The following is a 10689-nucleotide window of genomic DNA, read 5'->3' on the forward strand; positions in this document are numbered from 1 at the left end:
GCCTTTCACTTCAGTGCCTGAGTCCCTCCCCGTGGCTCCTTCACAGAAACCTTCACCTTAAGCTCCACGTTCTGAAACCACTTTCCCTTGTGCTGCCTTCCTCTCATTCAAAATGCCCGTTCTCCCGGTGCTGGGGAGGTCAGCTGGAAGGGAAGTAGCTTGTCATTCTCCCGCAGCTCTGTTTTTAAAATTTATCTTCCGTAAAATGAATTCCTTTTCTACTTATGTTAAGAAACCTCTTTTAAGTCATCTGTACACGCAATGTGGGGCTCGAACTCATAACCCCGAGGTCAAGAGTCTCGTGCTCTACTGACTGAGCCAGCCAGGCGTCCCTGAGAAACTTCTTTTTTTTTTTTTAAGATTTTATTTATTTATTCGACAGAGAGACAGCTAGCGAGAGAGGGAACACAAGCAGGGGGAGTGGGAGAGGAAGAAGCAGGCTCATAGCGGAGGAGCCCGATGTGGGGCTCGATCCCATAACGCCGGGACCACGCCCCGAGCCGAAGGCAGACGCCTAACCGCTGTGCCACCCAGGCGCCCCCCTGAGAAACTTCTGTATACAAAGTTCATATGCCCCCACCACCACCCATCCATTGCCACATGCTTATCTATTGGTTTCTCTCTTCTATTTCTCTGACCTGTGTTTGCTTATTACTGATGTGTAGTATTTTCTAATATTTGACACGTGTTTCTCATGCATTTCTTTTTTCAGTCTTCTCTAATACTCTCAGTGGTTCTCAAATTTTGGTGTGTATGAAAATCACCTTGCAGAAGTTGGCAAAAATAGGGGCCTAGCCCATAGTCGACCTCAGTGAGCCTCGGCCTCGTTGTTTTTTTTTTCTTTCCAGAGCCCAACAATGATTTATTTGTTTTGGATATCATATTCTTTTTTTTTTCTAAGTTTTTCATTTTAATTCCAGTATAGTTAACGTGCAGTGTTATAGTAGCTTCAGGTTTACAGCATAGTGATTTAACAATTTTGTACATCATTACTCAGTGCTCATTCATGGTGGATGTTCTCTTAACTCCCTTCACCAGTTCACCCCTCCCCCCACACACCTCCCCTCTGGTGACCATCTGTTTGTTCTCTGTAGTTTCTGGAGTCTTTTCTGGGTTTGCTTCCTTTTTTCCTTTATCCCTTTGTTTTGTTTCTTAGATTCTACATATGAGTGAAATCATATGGTACTTGTCTTTCTCTGACTGATTTATTTTGCTTAGCATAATACTCTCTAGCTCCATCCATGTTGTTGGAAATGGCAAGATTTCATTCTTTTTTATGGATGAGTAATATTTATGACTGAATAATACACACGCACACACACACCCCACATCTTCTTTACCCATTCATGTATCAATGGACACTTGGGCTGCTTCCATGATTTGGCCCTGGCCATATCTAACTTGAGTGAGCCTGGGCCTCTCTTTTTAGTTAATTTTCTAGGTGATTCTAATACCACCAACGTTGGAGATCCACTGCTCTGGATCTTCGCTGTTCAGACGGTGGTGCATGGGCTGGCACCATTGACATCACCTGGGAGCTCATTAGAACAGTATCTTAGGTCTCCCCCAAGAACGAAAGAGCAAACCAGAATCTGCATTTTGACAAGATCTCTAGGTGATGCAAATGCGTGCTAAGGTCGACAAAGCCCTGGGAGCAGTGGCTCTCAGACTTCCAAGCCTATTGGAACCACCTGCTCTACCTGGAGAGATTCTGATGTAACTGAGGGGGGACCAAGGGGAGGGATTAGGCACTGCGATTGTTTTGAAAGCTCCCCAGGTAATTCTAATGGGCGGCCTGGAGAACTGCCAGTGATGCTGATGTCATCCTTAGAACAAAGCTTCCCAACTGGTGTGCCACAGGGGAGAGGTTACAGGTGTGTGTGGGTCCCCGGGCTCCTAGGAGGCGGCGCAGGGCCTCTGTGCAGTATCTCCCGACAGACCTGCTGTACCTTAGTTGCACGCTGGGGTCAGCCCCTTCTCCTAAACTAGCCGCATTGTCCATTCTCCACCCACAGAGGCGCTGGAAGCATTACCATGTCCCTTGGTGGGGGCGGGGGATGAGCCTTCAGCCAGCAGGGGCGGGGCAGGATGGTGGCTACTTATAAATTGGGCCTTTAAATTAAGCACTAACTTTGGTATATTTCCACCTATCTGGGTCTGCAAATACTTCAGAAAAACAAGAGTAGAAAGTGTTTCAATCCTTTTCCACTGCTGTGCTTGCCTTGACCATTGTCGTTCTTCAGCCGGATGAAGAGGTGCATCTGTGGTGGGCATGCCAACGATGTGAATCTCCATCGTCACCCAGACTCTCCTCCCCCTCTTCCCGCCCCCCCCCCCACCAGTTCCACCCCAGTCTTGCGTAGGCCAAGAAAAGCGTTCACGTCAGTTACTTCGTTAAAGAGTTAGCCTGTGTTCATTCAGCTAAGTCTGGGTCTGTGTTATGCACCAAGCACCTGAGATCTGAGAGTTGAGTATAATCACCTTCTGAATTGTATTCTTGCCTCTCGGTCCCTCCAATCCTTTCTCCATAGTGCCACCAAAAATGGTATTTCTCAAAAGCACTGTCTAATTATGTCTTTTCCTTGCTGAGACCTGTTAGTGGGATTCTAGAGGCAAAGGGTCCATGCCAGCTTCTAAGACACACTCCCTCCCTTGCCTCCATGTCCCTGTGCTGCAGCAGTCCCTCTGTCTGGAATCCTTGACTCTTACCCACCTGGCGCACTTTCCCTCTTTGAGCACCTGACTTCAGCATCAGCCCTTGGAAATGATGTGCATTACCCCAGTTCAAGTTCATTTCTCCTTCCTCTGTGCTTTCCCCTGGACTTGATACACCTGCTTCTGTCTTCATGCAGCCAACAAATGGAGTGCCATGCTGCACTGGGCCTGTTCTCAGAGCTGGGGATGTGGCAGTGAGTGAGATAGACGGAACCACTGCCCACAGAGAGAGGAGGCAAGTAATCAAATAGGAGGATGGTTTCAGCTAGTGCTGAGTGCTCAGCAGAAAACAAGACAGCAAACAGGATAGAGGCTGGGTGGATTTGCGGAAGGTGGACAGAGAAGTCTTCTCCCAGCAGGTGACATTTATGCTGAGTTCTGAACAGTGAGCGGAGCCAGCCATGAAAGCATCTGGAAAGGTGCTGTTTTGGGAAGCTGCACATGCAGAAGTGCTGAGGCAGAAAGGCTGGGTGGCACTCCGGAGGGAGGGTAGGAGGTGAGGTCAGAACAGTCAAGGCTCTGAGGACCGAGGGCCTGTCGGCCTTGGCAAGGTATTTGGTTTTATTCCTAAGCATACTGGGGAACGGTTGGAGGGTTTTAGGTGTGAGAATTGCGTGAAATGATTTTTTTAACTGCACGGAACACTGCCTGTTGTAAATGGCTCACTTGCCCGGGTCTCTTAGACCGGGGGCAGCGTGAGGGCAGGTGCTTCTGTGAATGAACCCCCAGCACCAAACCCAGTGGACTGTCGGTTAACGGTTGAGTAGTGAATGAATGAACAATCTACGTTTTGTTTTGATAAGCTCTGTTTGAGTGTGTGAGTCAATAACACCATGTAAATAACATTTTCTGTTTAATAAAAATCTGATCATTCTGGTGCTAGGACACTCCCTATGAATAAAAAAATATCACAGGCTCTCTCCAAACTCTAGGGTATTATATTCTGGATGTTCTTCTTAGCCTTTGAAGCAGTACCGCAGGAATGTTAAGTAGAATCTCAATGACCAGGAAAGAATGAAAAGCTGTGACATTTAAAAAATGGAAACTCTGTAAGTAGTGCAGTAAAACCTCATGAGAGGGGTGAATACAGATAGAACATCACAATGGCATTTGTTCTCAAAAGGAGCCAAGGTGCAGGGTGGGGAGCAGGGGATAGTAGGAAGCAGGCATCTCCTGGTCATGAGGGATTTTCTTAGTTCAATCTAAGGGCAATGGTATATGATTGAAATTTCATTGTCTTTACCTTTGTGCCCTATGAAAATACAGACCACCTGAGGGACACTGGTTTTCATTACAGGGTAACGTTACCTTGCATCTTCTGTGCTTGACTTTTTTTGGACCTGACTTATAGTGTAACAATGGGCTGTTACAATAATTGAGTATTTTTCTGTTCCAATTTTTAATCTCCAGGGTACAGGTAGTCTTGTTAAACCTTGAGATTTGTTTTTTGAATCCATTGGAAACCCTAATTTATATCTGTGTCCCATGAAATGAAGTTCTCCCTCCTTGAAAATCTCCAGTGGTGAAGTCATAGCCCAGGCCAGCAGACGTGGACTAATGGCAGTCATAGCACCTACTCATGAGAGAGATCTCTTCTCATTACATTTTCCCCCACATTCACTTAAAAATTACCCTGCAGGTCGCCTGGGTGGCTCAGTCGGTTGAGTGTCTGCCTTTGGCTCGGATCTTGATCTCAGAGTCCTGGGATTGAGTCCTGAGCCAGGCTCTCTGCTTAGCGGGGGAATCTGCTTCTCTCTCTCCTCTGTGTTCTTTCTCTCTCTCTCTCTGAAATAATTTTTAAAATTACCCTATAGGTAATAAAGGGTTTAAAACATGGTATAGCAATACATTTTGGACTGTGTTTTGAGTTGAAAATATTTTTCTCTGCAGAGACTTCAGCAACACAGAAACACTGTGTAGTGAACAGAAATATTATTGTGAAACATGCTGCAGCAAACAGGAGGCCCAGAAAAGGTGCGTCCAGGATTTAGCCCAGAGGGTGGCTTTGTGTTGAAGGAAAGAACCATGTCTGCTTTTGAATCTCAGTTCCATGGGCTCTTGGCCAAGTAGCTTTGGAGAAGTCAGTTGCCTTCCTTCCTGGAGAAATGAGGATAAGAATGCCTGCCTTGGAGACTTGTCCATTTCTCTGATTGTTGGGTCATTTGTTCGTTCATTCATTCAACACATATTTATTGCATGCTGCGTGCCGTGCCAGATACTTTGCTGGGTAAACGAGTGGTGATCAGATATAATTACTGTCCTCTTGGGATGAAAGGCAAATTATAAAAAGGATGTAGCATATAACACATAGTAGATATCTAGTAATATTGTTGGTATTGCCTAAATATTGGAACCTCTTATTCAGAGACACAAGAGGTTAAAAAAGTTAATAATTTGATTCGGAAACACGAGGAACTCAATAACACATCAGTTATATGGGTGGGTGATAAGAAGTCACCACATTCTGAATTGATACGGGATCCATGCTTGCCTATCTTTTTACCAGCTCTAGCCGGTTACAGCCTCTGGACAGGGTGCGATAATCAGGGATTCTCTGCTTTCTGCCCCAGAAATCAAGAAACTGACATTTTAATTATGCCGTGAGGCCTTACTGTGAGTTTAACTCACCCTGCCCATGGTTGTATAATATTCAGAATAACTCACAGCAGCTCATTACTGCCGTCTGAAACCTTCCGGGGTCTGGATCTGGGAGGTGGAAATAGTTCCCCTGCCCAGCCTCCCCAGCTCTCCTCCCCGCCTGCCCCAGACATGTACATCTTCCCTCACTGCATCAAAACTCATAAAAGGTTAGTCAATCTGGCAGATGGGAGTAGAGGGCAGAGGTGGTTAACTGTTGTGAGTGATCAGGGGAGCTCATTTCTGCTCCCTGTCCTTAGAATCTCAGCCTGCCCAAGGCCAGCCCAGGCCTTCCTGGGTGGCATGAATGTTTGTTCCGCCCTGGAGGTTTTATTGATTAAAATATTGTATGGGGTTCCCACACAATAACTAATATAAAATATGGGGTTCCCCACAATTCTTGAGAAATTGTAAAATATGGGGCTCCCCCATGATTCTTATGTTTCTGCTGACATTGCTATTTTGGTTATTTTTATGAACAGGGTTTTACCTCCATAGATTCCTGAACAATAGTCTCTTAAAATTTGTCGTTTTCAAATAATATGCATTGAAAACGTGTACAAGCTGCACAGCAGTGACCCTGACTCAGGGTGAGGGTCCTGGAAGGTGACTAAAGACCCTCTATTCTAGCAGAATTACCTACATGAACTGTTGTTTTGGGGAATTTTTTACCGAGGAATATTAATGGTCACCTAGTGAAAAAAAGCTTTCTGTGTTCATGTGAGTTTGGGAAAGGCTGCATCCGACAAAAGAGAATGAATGGTTCCTTCACCGTAGGATTTCTCAAAACCTTCAGTGTGCCAAGTGCGCAGGGAGGAACTTCAGAATAGAGAGTAACCCTGTCCAAACGGGCCCCAGAAACCCCGGCTCTGTTAACACTGCCAGTGCTCCAGCGAGCCCAGTGTGGGGAGGGTAGCCGTGAGCCAACCCCTGCATTTTCCCAACGACCAAACGGAGAGCCACACCCGGGGAATGCCTCACCCGGAGTGAGCGAGCGGGAGCCTGGCGTGCCTGGCTCCCCGACTGCCAGCACTGCGGTGTGGGAAGCGTCCCCGCCGGGCCTCGGAACCTGGAAGCGCAACCTTCAGCCTTCTGCTTGTCCCCCCTCCAGCTTCCTTTTCTCAAAAGCTGTCAGCCCTCTTCTCCCCTATCTCCAGGTGGGATGGAGGGGGTGTGGTTGTCCAAACACTCTTCCTTTCCAGAAGGCAGCAGGCGGTCATGGAGAGCAATTGCACGTCCTATTTTTTATAGGTACAGAAATTCGGGACGGTCTCCTTTGACCAAACCAAAACAGCGCCCTGCGGTGGCACTTGGCTCTCGCTGGCTGTGCCCCCTGTTGTCCGAGAAAGTCGGTGAAGCCAGCTCTCCGCAAGCACGCCCCCCTTCAGGCTTGCGAGCGGTGTGTGGTAGGCTGGGTTGAAGCCCGTCCGAGCCCTTCTGCTGTCCGTTCGCGTGGCGGCAGCGTGTTCTCTCCCCCTGACAGCCGCGGGGGACAACTGATGGTCTGTCTGTGGTTTCTTAGGATGAGAGTGAAAAAGCTGCCCATGATCTTGGCCCTGCACCTGAAGCGGTTCAAGTACATGGAGCAGCTGCACAGATACACCAAGCTGTCTTACCGGGTGGTCTTCCCGCTGGAGCTCCGGCTCTTCAACACGTCCAGCGACGCCGTGAACCTGGACCGCATGTACGACCTGGTGGCCGTGGTGGTGCACTGCGGCAGGTGAGGCTGGCGGGGAAGCGGGGTCGTGCCCGAGGAGACCCAGCCGCGCCTTTCCTGGGCCGCGAGACTCGCTGGTCATGGTGCTTTTGAGAATGTCTCCCAAGCTCTTATTTATCATCATAAAGTAAATCTAAAATATACTCTTTTTTTAAAAAAAATTTTTTTTTAATGTACTCTTAAAAATATTCTTCATGCCGTTTTTCGTCTTTACCCAATCAGAAAAAAGAGAGTAAGAGAGAAGGCCCCTAGATACAGAGATGCGTAGTGTTTTGCTGGAAGTCCTTTTGAGCAAGTCGTTTTTTATTCCATAGCTGTAATTAGAAGCGTAGAAAAGCCCCCTGAAAATGCACCTGTTGGTAATCCCCCGCTCAGGTGGCACGGGTCTGTGTTCTCTCCCCATGCTCACCCCGGCTGGATTCTTCATGGCACTTGTTACCCCCTGAAATGTATTTGTATTTTAGCGTGTTCATTGCCCATCCAGGCCTTCCCCCCGGGAAAGCGGGAACTTTGTTGTGGTCACTGCTTTTTGGTCTGACAGCCGGAGGAGAGCCTGGCGCTTAGTAGGTGCGCGGGCGCTGTTTGTGTTTGTTGGGTGCGAACATCTGCTTGCCGCACGGGGTCTGTAGGAGACTGACGCGTTTGCGTCTTTGTTCCGCACAACACCGCCATGCGGGTCTTCCTCCATACGTGTGGCCAAACTAATGTGGGCATAGACAGGACCTCTGCCAGTTCTCTGTCCTGACGAGAGCCTTTGTTCTGGTAATTCACTGCTTATAAAGAGCTACCTCTTTATTTTTTTTAAAGAAGTAGATGTTAACTTGGTAACTGTTGTTTGCTCTTTTCCAGTGGTCCTAACCGTGGCCATTATATTACTATCGTGAAGAGTCATGGCTTCTGGCTTTTGTTTGACGATGACATTGTAGAGGTTGGTGTGCAGATTACTCTACCAGAGGGCGGGGCACAGACTGTATTTTGGGGAATGTGTGTGTGTGGACCTTTCCTAAAACAGGCCTGTTTCCCTGGAGTCTGGCTTGAAAACAATTTACATTTCTCTCAAAGCTCAACTCTGCTGCTCTTCCCTCTCTGTGAAAGGGAGAAAGGAGTGTGATGGGGGCTCATTAATACCGTGTTCTTGTTAACCGATCAGCCATAGATTCGGGATCTCTGTGTCACCTGAAATCATATTTATATGTCAGTCCTGTGTTCCACTACGACTGAAGCCATCTCTGGTACAGACCAAATAATTAACTTAAATTTAAAAAGTTCTATTAGAATTCTTTCATTATACCAAATTTTCCTTGTATTGATTGTTAAAAATACTTTCTCAGTCTGTTGGACCTGAAAATCGTTCTATCACACTCAAGCATTCCGTGTATTGATTTTGTTGTAAAGAAATACTAGCTGGAGAGAATTCCACTCTCACACAATGTCCATTTTAACTCATAGGGTGACACTAAAGGGAATGAACTCTGATGACCAGAAAGAATTAAGGTTTTTCCCAAGACCCCCCAGTTTACCATTTGAAAGACAGAAGCCCTGGCTTCTTCAAAAAGTGCCCACATACGGTGGCCTCGTCGATTAAAGGGTGGCTTTCGTGCCCCTTTGTCAGGGCTGGGGCATTGCTCGGTTGCTGTTCAGAGTTCCCGGTTGTGATTTTAGAACAGTGTTTCTTACTGTAGTCCGTTCCTTTTTCTTTCCTTCTCTCGGTCCTCATGTTAAACAGTGCTGTTGTTCCGTCTCTCTTTTGTTGCAGAAAATAGATGCCCAAGCTATTGAGGAATTCTATGGCCTGACGTCAGACATATCAAAAAATTCAGAATCTGGATATATTTTATTCTATCAGTCAAGAGAATAACTTAAAGACCTGCGGGACTAATTCAGATGGGGGGAAATGTTCCAAGCACTCTTCCGCGGTTTCCCTGCAGACTTTCCTCCCCAGCGGCCCACCAGTGGTATGACGCCAAGTCCGATGGTCTGGCTGTGTTAGACTTTCTCCCCCTTTGGTTTTTGTTTCGTTTTTTTTTTTACATGCAGCACTACTTGTGGTTTTATTTGAGTCTGAGGTAGAGTTAACTGCAATCAGATTGTAGTAAGATTTATATGAGTAACAGTTGCTAATTTTAGGATCGGGTAAGCGCTCCAGCACTGGTTGTGTCTGGCCGAATCCGAGTGACGTTTCCTGCGAATGTCTACAGTCTGTTTTGGGTCTCTGCTGAACGGCCTAAATGCCTCCCGGGATCGCGGCTCAGTGCATTCCTTTAACCTGTCCCTGGAAGCACTGCTACCCCGGTTTTGCTGCTCTGCGTCTTTTCTGCCAGAAGGACAGAAGAATTGGGTAGATGTTCACCTTTTAGGGCTGCAACTATAGCTTTAAGTGTGTGCAAGTGAAAACGTGTAAAAGTGAGTAACCTCAATACTGAAACCATCGTCCAGGTGGAACAGGGTGAAGAGAAGCTGTTCCTGGGGGCTCGGGCCTGCCCCGGGCTGTGCTCTCCCAGCCTTGAGAATCCCCCCGAGGCTAGGAAGGCAGGCAGCTCAGGGCAGGCGAAGCCAAGAGGAGGAAGCTTGCGTGGACCGCGACAAGTTACTTTTCTTATCTTTCTACCAAAACCACGTGTCAGGAAAAGAACCCTATGCTGTTTGTAGTGACCCTCTACTTCCACAAGGTCCCGCGAGTTGTCCCTGTCCTCTGTCTGGCACTGCTGAGCTTTCCCAGGGGTGATGCCAGGCCTGCTGGTGTTTGGCGGTCTGTGGTCGCAGGGCTGGGACACTGCGGTGACTGTTGCGGCCCAGCTGTCCTTGGCCGGTTAGCACCCACATCCTCCTCTATCAGGAGGGACAGTGGCGCTGCGCCCTCACCACCATCGGCCGCGTTCTACAGCTGTTGGTTTTTTCACATTTCCGTGTGTTCGCGGAGGCACTGGCGAGCCCCGGGGCTCATGGAGAACCTTCCGTAGAGGGATTACTGGAGTTAGCTGGGTGTGAAGGTGGGTCAGAGGAAGTGTGAGTGGGTGGGCGGAGGAATGAACAAAATGGTGGCGTCTCTTTGGCTCAGACTCCCAGAATGCTTGACAAGAGAGTTTTTTGGAAGAACCTCATCTCACTAGAGTTACTTTTACCTTTTTCACTTTTGTTATATATGTATTTATTAGATCATTTGAGTATTGGTACCTTTTATTAAAAGGGTCAATTTGGTGTTTTGCTGTTGAGCTGGTTTTTGGATTCTTACAAATAACTATGAGTCCTAGATCTTGGCTTCCTTTGGGAAGTCAGCTGACTTCCATACACTATAATATACTGTGAACGTATTATTTTGTTACCTAATAAATCAGCAAATGAACATGCAGATGTTTGGCATAATGTGAACTAAAATTGAAATTGAAAATGTTAGCGGCCATTTTGTAACAATGAAGAGCATAGCACTTTATCTAGATGAAAACTGGATTTCTTGTCTTTGAGATATCTTGAACTGTTTATTGCTCAGAACTTAAATACATGCCAACACTTCATTTGTTCATGCTTGAAGTGAAATGTTTTACTTTTCACTGGAGAAGACAAAAACAGGGTGATCTTCACGTTATTGTTTTATACAAGTGACGAAAATATACCTTGCCTTG

At 46.9% G+C, this 10689-nt stretch overlaps 1 protein-coding gene across 2 annotated transcripts in view; it reads left to right on the forward strand.

Moving 5' to 3' along the window:
- Positions 1–10418, forward strand: part of USP46 (ubiquitin specific peptidase 46) — a 53658-nt gene extending 43240 nt beyond the window's left edge. For both annotated transcript variants that reach the window (XM_045815900.2, XM_087864138.1), the window contains exons 6-9: positions 4606–4689; positions 6875–7072; positions 7919–7997; positions 8826–10418. In XM_045815900.2, the coding sequence (XP_045671856.1) occupies positions 4606–4689; positions 6875–7072; positions 7919–7997; positions 8826–8927 (463 nt within the window). In that variant the 3' untranslated portion in view covers positions 8928–10418. The remainder of the gene's footprint in view (positions 1–4605; positions 4690–6874; positions 7073–7918; positions 7998–8825) is intronic.
- The last annotated feature ends 271 nt before the right edge of the window (positions 10419–10689 follow it).

The sequence above is a fragment of the Ursus americanus genome, chromosome 8, assembly GCF_024610735.1.
Source record: "Ursus americanus isolate L20-20 chromosome 8, mUrsAme1.1.p, whole genome shotgun sequence".
Classification (NCBI taxonomy): Eukaryota; Metazoa; Chordata; class Mammalia; order Carnivora; family Ursidae; genus Ursus; species Ursus americanus.